At 45.1% G+C, this 14,945-nt stretch overlaps 1 protein-coding gene across 9 annotated transcripts in view; it reads left to right on the forward strand.

Annotated features, from left to right (window-relative positions):
• The first annotated feature begins 284 nt into the window (after positions 1-284).
• Positions 285-14,945, forward strand: part of dock9b (dedicator of cytokinesis 9b) — a 41,185-nt gene continuing 26,524 nt past the window's right edge. For 4 of the 9 annotated variants that reach the window (XM_047030720.1, XM_047030721.1, XM_047030723.1 and 1 more), the window contains exons 1-2: positions 285-719; positions 13,001-13,117. In XM_047030720.1, coding sequence (XP_046886676.1) covers positions 591-719; positions 13,001-13,117 — 246 coding nt within the window. In that variant the 5' untranslated portion in view covers positions 285-590. Of the gene's footprint in view, positions 720-883; positions 927-6,773; positions 6,913-10,518; positions 10,871-12,950; positions 13,118-14,945 lie in introns of those variants that run through there. The other 5 variants (XM_047030724.1, XM_047030726.1, XM_047030722.1 and 2 more) reach the window with 5 other exon arrangements.

The following is a 14,945-nucleotide window of genomic DNA, read 5'->3' on the forward strand; positions in this document are numbered from 1 at the left end:
ACCAAATGCCTCTGCCAACTATTTGAGTGTAAATACACTGCCACCTTGTGTTCAAAAGGCAAATTGGTGGTTGGCAGTACACAATTTGTTTCCCGATAGGCTAAAAGGGGAATTGTGTCTAAAGCTATATCAGTAGCATTTTAGTCAGAAAGCATTTATGGCAACTGTTAACATTGGCAAACGCTTATTAGGCCTACGCGGTTAAACAATATTTCACGGATCATGCGTCAGGTAGCAAGGTATAACTGCGAGGGGGCGTGCCTACTGTCAGAGTCGATTCAGTGCAGGAATGATAACTTGCGCACATCGAGAATTTAGAAAGCAAAGGCAGCAGCGACAGCTATGGGACGGTATTATCCTGAACCGATATTTTCTTTAAAAGAAGAATAGGAAAATAAATGCTGCGTCTACGGAGTAAACTAAAATGTTTTGCTTTTTCTGCCTGGCATAAAGAGCTTGAGGACCGAACTGGTCAGATGGTGTGCCTCTACTAAATACAGTGGAGGAAGGGGCGTCGGAAAGGGGGGCTCTAAGGTTTCCCTCACCAAGTTTTCCACAGCTATAGTCACTATTATAAAGTTCAATTATTTATGAAAGGAGCAATGTCTGTGGGTATGCAACCTGATACGAGGAAGTTCACGCGGGGTCTGAACAAACCAGGAACCGCAGCAGAGTTGAGACAGAGCGTCTCTGAGGTTGTGAGGACGTCGGTGTTGATGGTAAGCAGAACGATGCATGTCTTGTGTGTTGTAAACTCTGATGACAATGCCTTCCAGTCTCGGACAGGCTAGAAAAAGCTAATCACGATGGACACAAATGAAACTCCTGCAAAGCCTTTGGGAAAGCTGAAACGTATCCACAACTTTCTAATATGTACTTCCAGGCAATAGAGTAAAGGACACCCTCCAACTCAAGAGAAGACAGAGGTCAGCTGCCCAGTACAAAACACAGCATTACCACAAATGTTTATTTATTCATCAGGCTACCTGAATCCTCAAAACACACACCGAGATCAGGTTACATTAGCTTGAAATAATTGTGTAAGCTGAATAGACTGTCAGTTACACTTGAGAGGCCATCTTTGTTCAAGTGTTCAAATGCATCACAGGGAAAAGGAGGTTGTGCTTACTTAGCTGTGATGCTTTTGTTGTTTTTGCATTATTTGGCAGCACAAGTGTGTTTGGGAGGGAGTTATACACTTTGTAGCCCTATCCCCCTCACCCTCTGAAACAAATCTCGAAATTGGCAAGATGTACCTTTAAAGAACATCAGGCTCAGATGTAGACAAATAAACGATTTTTTTTACAGGTAAATATTTCAGAAGTTCCAACACTCACTTCTTCACCCCATACTTATCAGACTTAAACAGAGAGCAGATTGTGTGTATGTGGATAGCCCTGTCATGCAGTGGTGTGCACCCTGTGACCTATAGCTGGGTGTTGGAGGCTATTAATGATGATCAATAGCCCATGTTACATTTCAACTAATGGGGTTACCACCCAGTAGACACATTTTTCCTCATGGTCCAAGTGCCCCTCCTTGTCTGGGAAGTGAAATGGCTCTGAATGAGAATTAGAGGAAAGTAGCAAGTGGTTCCGGTTCTACAGTGTTCCACCATTATGAGAAGTTACTTTACAATAGTTTTGTTGAGAGACATCCTATAACCTTGTGGATTGTGTGTTTGCTTGACCATGTAAAATCAGCCTTAAATGAAGACCATTATGTATTTGATTTCATTCCAAATGGTCCCCAGCCTATTGAACTAACATGACATCCATAAAAACAGCCACACAACAAGTGTATTGATTGACTGAATAGTTCAAGTTGACTCAATAAGGAAATAAAGTCTGGTCCTTATTGGTTCACACCAGTAGCCTGGGTCCAGAGAATCTTCTGACACAATAAGGAAAGTCCCTATCCTACTGGCTATTGGCTGGGATATGTGATGAAGGCCACGCTGTGTGGGTTACTTTACACACATTCATATTCTCGTAGTGCCTGGGGGTTATGGGGACAGCTGTTCCTGGAGCCCATCTCATCTCACCTGACACATACACACATGCACAAATCATTTAGGAGCATCTTAATCATCATTTTAAATGTGATATTAATAACCCTTTTGGTATTGTAACTTCTATGTCATAACAGTTGTGTACAGCACAAAACAGTACTGTGATATCTGATAAACTGTGAAGTGGCACAGGCGCAGTTACCTCGACTCTCTTTGACATACTTCATTATGTATAAAGACAGGGTAGGTGTCCGGGCTATTTTTAAGCTTGCCCTCTTTTTCTTTTGTGGCGCAGTTTTACACAAGACTCCCCAGGGCCCTGAATTATGAATATCATTCATATGTTACGTTCCTACTGTAAAAGCTAAAACCTTTCTTGATGCCAAAGTACAGCGAACCCAACACTGAAGATCACAAGCAGCACTGAGATTAACCATCCATTCTGCAAAGTATTTTGGGGGTTTAGGTACACATGCACCCACACACAAGCACACTACTTTTTGATCTCTTTCTCGCTCTGTGTTTCTCTCTCAATCTGTGACACACAGTCTTATTTTAGCTGGTGTGTAGTTTTGGTCGATGTGGGCATCTGGCCATACCTTAGTACACAAAGTGGTGTGCTCACTGGCCAAGCTGCCGAGCTGTAAAGACAGTTCCTGCAGTTTTAATAATCACTCTCAACAGAAGGAAATGCTGTGTTAGACAGTTTTTTCCCTCTCTTTGCCTTGCTGACTTGGGTTGTTTTGCATGCCAAGCCCTGCTGTGTACTTTCACCACAGGGGCGTATAAACACACATGCACATGCACACAGACACATGCATGGGCACCCCCCCACACACACACACACACCCTGCCACACACACACACACACACAAACCCACACACGCGCACACACAAGTGGTCAGACTGACTGATATCTGTCAGCGTATACTTCATACTTTCTGTAGTGGAAGATTTCAGTCACCCACCTTTTAAATCCACTCACAACCAACAACCAGACTGGTCAGCCCTGTATTTCCTTTAGAAGCTCTAAGGGCTGGTTTGTGACCCAGTGGTGGACCCTGATACCTCTGCACTCCCCCCCCCCCCCGCCTCATCTGTGGCCAGCAGTTGAAACGGTTCAACGCTGCTCCAGGGGGATTTGTACTGATTACTGAGTGAAAGAAAACCCTGTGGAGATTATCTGGAGATTTGCACTCTGATGCTGTTGGCATCATATCATGATACAATGGCTGCAGGCGGCAGGATGGACTAGGCCCTCTGGTCTCACTGGCTGTTGTTGGCTATATTCTTGATGTTATTTTTTTGTATACATTTGTATATATATAAAAAAAAAGCATTTATATTGAAGGTTTGTACTGCTACAAAAGGGGTTTGTCTATTGTGCTTCTCTTGCCCTTTTCTTACATATACTTCATCTGTTCACCTTTTGGGTTACCTTTCGAGTTTGGCTAGTCTGTACCCACCAGAACATGTTTTAGCAGTTGTTTGCAAGGCGCATGGTTTGTCTTGGAATAGGTTGAGCATTTTTCAGCATCAAGAACATGCCTGCTGGGCAGATTCCAGTCTGTATGTATGTGATCTCAGAGAGAAAATGTTGCTCATTGCAACAGATCCACTCTCCTGCTGCATAAAGAAGCGTTGCTTGTACCTTTTCTTTTCTTTATCGGACCAATTCTGATAGTTTTACATGAATGAAGTGTCCATTCAAGGAAAGAACAATAGAAAGGAGGGGTCGTATTCCATTTTAGGTGCTCATCCAATGGAGGCTGATAGCAAGTGGTGCCTTTGAACCAGACACCAGTCTCCTCAGATGAACTCCCTATCCAACTAGTTAGACTGGCCATGTGGAATGTGTGTCATGCTATGAGTTATCAAATAATTGAGATGCAGAGATGTCCGACACTGCAGAAGTAGTACATACCAACTCTTCAGTGGAAATCCCCAAAAACTAGCTGCTGCTTGTAGTCTGATCTGAGACTCAACACTGGATGGCCTACTTTGGGATTTAGGTCTAACCCTAAACAATGGTGGCAGTGTGTGGCTGACGTGATTATTGGTTGCTAGGAGGACGCTGCCTAATGAACATGGTGGAAGCCAGCCTGTCGTTTAATCTCCCCTGATCAAACCATGTGAAAGGGTGTCAACTTTGACATGCCATGAAACCCTTCAGGGCACTCAGAAAGAACTCTCACTGAAGCGTAACCCAGATCCTAGGTGGTTGGTTTGATTATAGATCACACCGACAACAAGTCTTCATGTCATACATAAGTCTCAACCACTGCTGGCCTGTTGCATCAATGATAGATTAGGGTTTCAGGTTCTGCCTTAAAGCACCTATTGGAATGACTCTGCATTGGTTGGGTGGCATTGCCAAAGTCCACCCCTAGGGGGCAACAGGGGTGCAAAAACTCAGCATTACAGTCCTTGCTCTCCGGTGTGAGAGAAAAGAAAGTTGTGGATTATATCTAATGTAGTATATATCCAGGCATGCTTAGACTTCCCAGTACAGGAGCAGACATACCTGTAGATTGCTGCTGACATTGTACTGTCAGAAAGCATAGAGGAAATGACAGCATACATGTCAGCTCTGGGTTTTTGTTGGGTTAGGAAGGCCTAAAACAACTACACTAGAGCATCATGTTTAACCCTGCCAGTTATTTGCCTGGGCATGACCAGAAATGTAGGATCCTTCTCCATCGCCTGGAGACAGACAAACTGTGTTAACTCTCTATGTGAAGCTCTCATATTTCATTTTGGTTTCTCCACAGATGAAAAGACGCTCATGACGTAAACGGTACAGCAGTTAAAAAGGTCAGACGATGAAATCCAGATTTTTGTCCAAACTAACAAGTACAGCAAGACATTTTCCTGAGTAAAAATATGAAGCCATAAAGTTGAGTTTCTGGGAACACATTTCTAAATAAAAGTTTATATGGAGAGAAGAATGTATTATTCCAGGGCCTCCATGCTTAGCATTTAAGCAGAGGATGTTGAAGTGCTTGCAGACAATAATTACAGGGACTGACGTCAGTTTCCAATGATAGCATGTATTCATGGTCGTATTCATACTGTATGACACCACTGCACATTCATGGTTACTATATATGACTACACTCAGTGCATCTGTGTGTGTGTTTGTTAGTGTGTGTAGGGGTGACTCTTAAGGACGGATCTGTTGGGAGATGTGTCGATGCATTAAAGGCCTGGGTTGGCTTCTTTGGACGTTCATTAGGTTAATGCATCCACAAGTCGGACGACGGCCCTAATGGGATGGCTCTAAATAGGGGGGGGGTTTTGCGACTGGAAGACAAAAAGAAACCACAGCACAGTTCACAAGACAATGTTTTTTGTGTTGACAATTTCGGGGAGGATTTCATTTGGGTTCAAATGCGTCATTCCCTGTACAAGGATGATTTATTTGTTCAATGGAAAATCCATCCTCCTTAGTTTGATGTATTGGCCCTTTGGAAACCCACCCCCCCCCCTCCTCTCCTCCTGCTCTCTCCTTTTTTCTCTCACGCTTTTCTCTCACTGGTTTACTTAGGTTGTCATCATCCGTTTTGCTGCATCATGCCCCTTTAAAGTAGGTGACTGTGTCAAGTCCCCATGAAATATTAATAGGTGCTGGTAGAGGAAGAAGGAAAGCCCTGAGAAGTGTTTCTCTCGTGGTCTGGGAAGGACTGAGCCCTGTAGAGACCTTCAGTGCTAACATCCAACCTGATATCCAACCTGACATCCAACCTGACATCCAACCTGACAGGAACTAGATTAGCATTCAGCCATGTTAGCACAGAGTTTGTTCTGTGTTACAGTGGGATTAATCAGGTCAACGCATTTAGGGGTGTGTGAATGTGTGTGTGTGTTTGTGTATAGTTAGTGGGGGGGATATGGAGGTCCAAGTACTGGGGGCCTACTGTGAGTCAGCTAATTTATATATTTGTCCTTTAATCCAAAAGAATGACATCAAAATGATGACTGTATAGCAATATATTTATGAGTGGTTTATGGTGCAGGTTTCTGTGTGTGTGTGAGTTGTGGCTGTTGCCCACAATGGCACAGTTAACAAGGAAAGCAGAGTGTGAATGAAAGGAGTGATCTGTATAATGGAAGAGTGAGAAACAGAGAAAGAGAGAGGGAGGGAGAGTCCGGGAGAGGAGGAGGGGCACGGAGACAGACGAAGCGAGAGAGAGGAAGCGAGACGGAGCGCTTCTCAGCATCAGCACCACCAGCAGGAAGAGAGAGAAAGAGAGAGAGGAGAGTCGACGCCCTGCTCTGACTGAGAGAGCAGCTCAACTCTTTCCCTCCCGGACTCGTTCTTCATCTCTCCATCTCTGCTGAGCGATCCACAGGGTGACCAACCACAGAGGAGTGTGCGGTTCATGGCTGTAGCACAGAAGCAGAGAACTAGCTCCCGGACTTTATCTTCAATCTTCAACTTCAGTTGACTTGACTGCTCCAGGCATTTTGCTGCAGATCCTTATACGCTGACTGGCCCAAAGAATCAGTCTGACAAAAATCTGTCTCTCAAGAGAATACACAAAGGATTTCTAGAACCTCCCTCATCCTTTGTGGACCTGAAGGAATATGGACGTACCAAAGTGGGGGTTTCCTGAGTGGAAATAACAATTAAGCAGAATAGAAGATTCTTAATTGTTGGACAGCCTCTAGCTGGTCAGAAACCGAGAGTGGAAATCTGAGGTTGCGAGGTAGGAGGTAGGGGGTGAGAGGTCAGCGTTCTCCTGGAGGGTGATGGTCAGGTGGAGGTGGAGGAACCATGGGCTGCACCACCAGTGTGGTTCTGTTTGAGGGGCTTCGCTCCATCCTTGAGAGGAACTGTGGCTATGTGTATAAAGGCGCCGCAGAGCTGGGAGTGCTGCAGGAAGAGGAGGACATTCTGAGTCTGAGACTGGGGGCTCAGTCCTGGAAAACCACCACAGCACTGGTAAACCTAGCTTTGGAAACATACCCTATTAGTAGTCTTTTCACATACTCATCTTAAATTGTGTAAAAAAAATATATATATATATATTTCATGAAGCATTCCTAGTTCAAGTGGAAGCCTGGTAAACTATACATGGCTCAGCTTTAGCTGGCAGCAAAGATTACCAGATTTCTGCTAATGGTCTCCCATGAGAAAGTCTTCCTGGAGTAAGTGTTGTGTACCAGTCAGCTTTTCTAATACAGCATGGGGAGTACATTTGGCCCAAACGGGGATGTGTGCGTGTGTGTGTGTGTATACTGTATGAGTGTGAGTGCAAGTGCATGTGATCTGGATATCCCGTGTAGTGTAGATGTGTGTAAAGTGGCTTAAGATCATAGGAATGTCAAAGCTGGAAAGATGCCTTCTCGTGGATTTGTCCTGAAGACATCTACATGTCTACAGATTAACACAGTGCTATGCCAAGCTCATGGACTGAGGCAAGCTCCATTCAAGGAAAGCTGTCCTCGTGCAAAGTCAATGTGATTGAATGACCGATCAATGACCGCTGAGGACGAGGGTGAAGGAGAGGTGAGAGATGGTTGGGGTGAGGCAGGAGTGTAGTCTGGCAGGAGGGAGAAGAGGATGGCTAGGTTGGTTCAAGGTTAAGGGTGGAATGCTCTCTCAGAATAAGGCTTCTCCTCTTTAGTCACAGAAAGCTTCACTAATACAATGCCTAGCACTTTGTTAAACAGTTTTATAGCCTTTAACTCTTTGGGATAATGCATTATAAGCTTTCACAAATGTTTCCAGTTTTCTATTAATTTATATCTGTTTACACCATGCTTCCAAGTTTTTCTTGGAATCATCCTCCTACCTTTCACCATGATCAAATATGCCTTTATGGAAAACAAATGATAATCATAAACTTAATGCTTCCTAGTTGTTTACAAGATGTCTGGCCTAAACCCAGAGATGTTCTTTGCTGTCCTGAATAAACCAGTCCCAGACCAGAGTCTCCACTGCCTTTAAGACGCTGTGGTGACATCATCGAGTCCCTCACATCACTCATCCAGCTTGGGAACTCCCTTCTTAGATTTCACATTGGCAAATGGATGACATATGTTTTCCTGCTACCTGGTTCTCCTCAGTGTATTGCAGCAGGGGACTGGTAGAGAGAGGGCGTTTTCTGTCTTTGTGGTTGAGATTTGGCCATGCATTTCTGTAGTTGATGTTGACTTGACCTGATCATCCTGTTACCTGGTGAACACTTAAAATAGCTTTCATATCCCTTGAGAGTGTATCAAGAGAGTGTGTGTGTGTGTGTGTGTGTGTGTGGCCTAAAGGGCATTACTTAATTGCCTTTGCACTTATATAGTTTAAGTTAATTTGACTAACTGGTAAACACTTAAAATAAATATATATTACAAAATATACAAATCTGTGTGTGTGGCCTATAGGGCATATTTAATTACTTTTCAGGTTACACCCTCAATCTCTCTATCCCTATTAGCCCTGTAGTGAAGGTTGGCTCCCAACCATGACGTCAGTCTGTTCTTATGCAATTCTCTCTGGGCCTGTTGGTCTATGTGTGTGTATGTGTCTGGGGAAGGGTGTGGAGGGCTCACATGATCTAATGGGTTCAAGCTGTCTCAAACAAATAGGCACCCTATTTCTCTGTTTCTCTCTCTCTCTCTCTCTCTCTCTCTCTCTCTCTCTCTCTCTCTCTCTCTTTCTCCGTTCCACTCATTTGTTTCCTTTCTCTGTCTTCTGCATGCATGACATGGTAAAACATTATTCGGATGGACTTCAAACATACACGTACACACACACACACGAGACCCAAGCACAAAGCCCGGGTTTAGCCTGGATACAAGAGCATTTCCACAAGTCTGGTTGAATGGCAATGGCAGTGGGGGAGCCATTTACAACAGCCTCATTATCATGGTGACTGATACTGTCACACAAGCTTCTCTATCAGTATGGGAAACACAGTCCACAGGAAGAACCAGTACAGCATAGCCCAACTTGCAACTTAGTCCAATCGAAGATTTCAGAATTATTTTGGTATGCATTCCCAAGGGTTTAGCCCAATTAAATGAGACTGCAGTTGTTGTGTGGGTCTCTTTTTATATCAGAAAGGTGGTCATGTTATAGTGGTATAGCGAAAGATGATCCTTGGGGAGTTAGTGAATATTTTTTTTGTTACATTTTTTTGACGGCATAAATAATGAAAATCATGTCAAGTTCACAGGCATATCAAAGAGACTATGAGAAGACGCGCACACACACTGACACACACACACAGAGATACGTGTGTGCGCACACACTCATGTTCGGTCTTTCCTCTATGTACAGTAGCTTGGAAGTAATGATGATGCTGAAACTGCAATGCAGAGATGATCCCTTTGAAGTCAGCCGGACCCATGTCATGGCATTCCCTCTTCCTGGCTCTTTCTCTGTGTGTCACTCCTGCCTTTCTCTCCCTGCACACATTCTATCTCTCTCTTGTTCACTTTCACGATTGTAACCCACAGCAAATGATTGGATGTATTTGGTACGGCTTGTGTTTGTTGATTCATGACAGAACATGAGGGAGTGGTTATTGATTAATGGCGGGCTACTGTAAGGTCAAGTGTGTTTAACAAACTGTGTGTTTTATCTGAATGTTAGTGTGTTCATTGACATCTGTAGGCAGGTTCCTATAGGATTAGAAGAAAAAAAAACGAATCCCAGATTAGATTAGTGATTCACATTAATTCCTGTTTGATGATCAATTCTAAATGTTATCATTGTTTGGCACACAGACACTTTCAACTGATTTAGTAGACTGCTCCCCGCCACTCAGACTGCTCCTCCACAGATAGAAGAGAGAGAGGGAAGGAGAGAAGGGAGATTGAGAGAAATAAAGAGAAAGTCAGAGGGAGAGAGAGAGAGAGATAGAGGCAGAGATGAAGGCAATAACCTTTCCTCACCAAGTGGAGTGGGGAATGCTGTCAGCCAGGCTTGGCCGTCTAAGGGCCGGATGAGGGGAAGTGTGTGTTCGCACACCCCGCTGTGGGGGCCTGCTGGGCAGGAGACGCCATAGCAACAGATCAAAGGAAGACCCAAATATCACTGCGGAGTGGGACTTTATCAACACAGGCTTAGACTCAGAGACGAGGGTCGCAAGAGCACTCCGGTTTAGGTCTGTTGATTGTTGGGGATTTGGAGTTTCACAAAGTAATTCTAGGTGCTCATACAGTATCTCTCCTGTCTCTCTCTGTCTGTCTCTCTCTGTCTGTCTCTGTCTCTCTGTCTCTCTCTCTCTTCTCTCTCTGAGCAGTGAAAGAGTGTGGCAGGTGGATCTGGTTTGCTCAGCTGACCGTTTGACTTCATGGCCCCCAGGAACTTTTGTTGAGGAGTGGAGTTAGAGTGATCTAATATTGTCGCCCCTCCCTCTATCCTCCCTTATGCATGCATATACACACACACACACATACACACACACACCCACACTCTGTCACACACACACGCCTCCACAGCTGCACAGCTGTGTGTGGGAGGGGCCCTTTTCCCTCTGCCCCGAGAGAGAGCACGAGAGAGAGAGAGAGTGTGTGTGTGTGAGAGGGAGGAAGAGAGTGAGCGAGGCAGGGTCGTAGGGATTGAGACGAGGCGAGTCACAGTTCCAGTGGGGAACTCTCAGATCTGAGAACCTACACCCACTGAGCATGGCTTTCTCTGCAAGAAAGCCGTGACCTAGAGGCTTCATAACGTGTGAACTGTGTTGTTGGAATACTGCAATAGCCTTCGATCTGGGGGCTGTACCTGGGTTGTTGAGAATGCAGGGACGGGCTGGCAAAGCTGCCAAGAAGGAGCTGGTGATTGAGTCTCCCCAGCAGTACAAGAGTTTGTCTGAGGCCGAGGGCGAGCTGGAGGCCACCCCACAGGTGGTAGGGGTAAGTCTGGCTTGAGGACCCACATCAGGTGGCAAGGTTGAGCCTGGATCCAGGACCATGTCCATATATTAGCTGGGCTATTAAACACTACAGTATGTAATATGGCGTCAAGATTTGTGATTGGTGATCCTGTTTTTATCACTTGAAAAACAAAAAGAGTTCTATTAATTCCCTCGAGATGTTTTGATTTTGGAGTGGTGATGTTACGAATGTGCTTCATGAATTGCAATGGTAAATTGTAGGTTTCAGGGCACTTTCTCTCCTAGGACTTGAATCCTTTTTTAATCATTATTTTAGAACTGGAGCACTCGCAGGTTTTTCATGCCTTAACTCTTCCTGTACTCTGTTTATATAAATTGGAACCCCAAAACTGTTTGCCTAGATTGTGCATGTTTTAGAATTATTTTATTTATTTTAGAATGATTGGTAAATTACATTTTCAGTAATCCATAGCTACTTTCTAACAATGCAATATCTTTCCACTGATAGTCAAGAACATTGCAAAATAAATTCAGTTTCTTACTTTATCTGGGCAATAAACTAACAGAACCCTTTTATGCATGCGGTGCCTAGAACATATACTTTTCTCATTGCACAGAAAGTCCTTATTCCCTGCTCCATCCTTCCATAATCATGTTGCATGACATGCAGATTACAGGTTTTTCATATCATGTAATCTAGAGCGCATGGCTATATGTCACCAGAGATCTATAGAGGATGAGAGACATGTCGAGATTACTAGCTATCAGACATGAGAGGTTGAGCCCACTGGTGAAGAATCCTGAGGAAACTCCAGATCTGAACACAGCTTTCCTGCTCCATGCTGTCCACTCCAGACATGCTGTGTGTGTTCTGAGTGAGACTCTGTCTCAACTAGCGGATGATTGGCTGTGTATTGTGTTCATATGGGACTGTTTTTGTTGGATGAAAACATGCTGGGCTTTCGTCAGGCATCAGTGGCGAGTGTCCAGCTGGAAATAAAGATGATGTTTTTATGATTATCAGATGATCTTCATTAGTGAAAGTCCATATTGAATGTCTGGATGTGGTCCACTGTAAACTGAGGGAATATTATACTGACATCATCCTCCAGGCTCTTGCAGGATTGTATGAATTATAGGTGAAGCTGTGTTCAGACGTATGTAATTGGACAGAGGTCTGTTTGTATTGGTTGGAAAGGCACCCAAGAGGATTAATCCAAAATAATCCGAATTACAATAACGCTTTGCAGCCTGACTTGAAATAATAAGCCATCAACAGAACTCAGACATAGGAGGAAAGATTACTGTATTGACCCTGGCGGTGTTTGGCTGAAGCATGCTGGATTTTCAAGAGTCAGAGTTAGGCTATATCCTATCCTATATAGACTCACATCACATTCACTAACACATCATGTTAGTGAATACAGACATGATGTGTACCCTACTGTAGTCCACTTCCAATCCTACACACACACACAGCTGACAGAACATCTTCATCTTTGTAGTGCTTGTCGGGGGGGGGTTCTTGGGACACGGAGTGGCCCCCTTAGGGGGTTTCCTGTGGAATGCTGAAGCTCTGTTTTGGAATGCTGCAGGTGTTTTAGTGAACCACCAGACCTTTAACCTGTTTCCCAGCACCGATGCCCTGCTCTGGCCTGCGGGCATGGGCATGTTGTGAGCTCTCATTGGACAGCAGGATGGTCTGAGAGGACCAATGAGAGGCTGTGTGAGCCGAAGGACAGCGTGTGAGCTCATGCCACAGTGACTGGTACTGTGGCACACGAGGCCCCTCCGCTCCATCCGTTCTTTCTGCTCCTTCTCATCCCTCTCTCTTTTGCCCTCCCTCTCTCGAGCCTCATTCATCCCCTTTGCTTGTGCCAGGGAGCAGCCTCTGTCAAACAACAATGTACACTAGACCACAAGCCTCGGATGATCCATCCATGGTTTAAAAGTTTAGTTTGCTTGATTGAGTTTGACATACGAAACATATCAGTGGAGATCGTCCATAAAAAAACAAACATTTTAGTTCTGCTCTAAGCTTAGTCTTTGAAGCTGTCCCTCGAGGTTGAGGTTCGACCTCTGACATTGAAAGCTATCAGTCCGGAAGCTTCCACCTAAGCTAACGACCTGCTGTTGTGTGTCCCTCCAGGTGAAACCTAAGGTCATCGAGCCGCTGGACTACGAGAGTGTTCTTCTGCAGAGGAAGACCCAGATCATCAGTGATGTGCTGCGGGACATGCTCCAGTTCCCTCCGGATGACTTCCAGGTGAGACTGGACCACCACCACCACAGGATACCAGGTTCTAGAATATCCGTTCAGTCCTCAACACCCCTCCTTCATCCACTTTCCCTCTAGCAACCGTTTTGTGAAGACTTCAAAATGTCTCGTTTTTAGCACCAGCGGGAATTTGAGTTTGTATGAACAACTTTAAACCTTCAAAATGCGGCACCCAGAGAGAGAGCCCACATGTGGAAGTGGTTGTAAATCTTCTTCCCGTGTGTCCTTTGGCTCTCAGGCCACTTGAAGCGTTTGCACGCTCTGTGGAAATGCTGTTTGTGTTCAAAGGAACCAATACCCTGAGTAAACGTTACATCACCGTTCCTCGATCTTGGTGTGGAGACGGAGAGAAAGGACGGGAAAGACCGAGACAAAGAGATCTCTCTCTCAATGGTCTCGTAGTTGTAATGTCGCCAGAAGAGTCTGGGAGTGGGAATCTACGCTTTTTCACATGCGTTGCACTGTTTGTGTAGTACCTAATGGCCCTGTGCGTTCTGTAGGAGCATGCAGATATACACTGGGAGCTGGGTGTTTGGTAGTGCGCCTCTCTCTGGCAGTGCTGGTCCCTCAGGTGGAGTCCAGGCCTGGGTGTGGTAGGTGTGTCAGGGGCAGAGCAAGGCAGTCTGACCCTCCATGTGGTTCCCATTAACAAGCCTGAACACCAGCCAGCCAGCCAGACACATGGCCTCTGAGCTCCTGGCTCCACTTGGTGTATGTCAGCTTGGATTGGACAGACAGGCGAGACCAGATGCAGTCAGGCTGTTGATTGGCTGGCTTGTCTACCCACAGAGAGTACAGAGAAACAGAAAGGATTCTTAGTCAACTGACTTTTTCCACTGAAAAGTCATGTTTTTTCTAACTAAAGTAAATCATGATCAATACAGTATTGACACTGTACATTGTTCAGTTCACGGCTATCATGATAGCAGTCTGTCAGGTTGTGAGTGTGACTATTGTTAGGCAGTATTCTCTGTGCCAGTCACTGGTCAGACCTAGCCCTTAGTGACAGTGACTCTCACCGACTGTAAGTGTGAGTATTGTCATCCTGACAAACTACTTCAGTCTGGCAAACATCCCACAGCACATGTGGTTCTCACAGATGCACAGCACATACAGTACACACACATACACACGCATGCATCCGACTCCCTCCCTCCTCGCCTGTAATGAATCATTCACACTTCGATGAGCAGACATACTCGCACGGAAATACACATTATACATACACGAGAGAGAGAGACAGAGAGAGAGAGAGAGACAGAGACAGAGATAGAGACAGAGAGAGAGAGAGAGAGAGAGAGAGAGAGAGAGAGAGAGAGAGAGAGAGAGAGAGAGAGAGAGAGAGAGAGATTGATTGATGGGGAGGTAAAGTAACCATTTGGGCAGTGGTTGAGGAAAGAACGGGTTGGTTGCGGCCTACTGTACTGTAATGATGAAGTCTTCTGGCCTGTCACATCTACACAACCCTCCACACCCCACGTCACTCTGCTGGAGCATCCCTCCATCATCCCTCCATCCTACCAGAGCGCTTGCCCTTTCCTCTCCAGGAGATTTAACGCCTGACATCCTCCAGCTCCTCTGCCCCTGGGGGGGTAGGGAGACAGGAACACACCCCTCACACACGCACACAGACTGGGAACCATTCAATGCAGGGTTAATGGGCGTGAAAGGAATGCTGTTAATTGGTTGCACACAGTTGGACGTGGACTTGTTAAGATGTTCTATAACTGACTGGTCAGTGTTTGTTGGATTGGCTGTGGTGTTGAACAGCACACCTTCTGACACCTTTGGAACCCAGTAACAATGCAATTGCTCT

Source organism: Hypomesus transpacificus, chromosome 12 (genome assembly GCF_021917145.1).
Source record: "Hypomesus transpacificus isolate Combined female chromosome 12, fHypTra1, whole genome shotgun sequence".
NCBI classification, from domain to species: Eukaryota; Metazoa; Chordata; class Actinopteri; order Osmeriformes; family Osmeridae; genus Hypomesus; species Hypomesus transpacificus.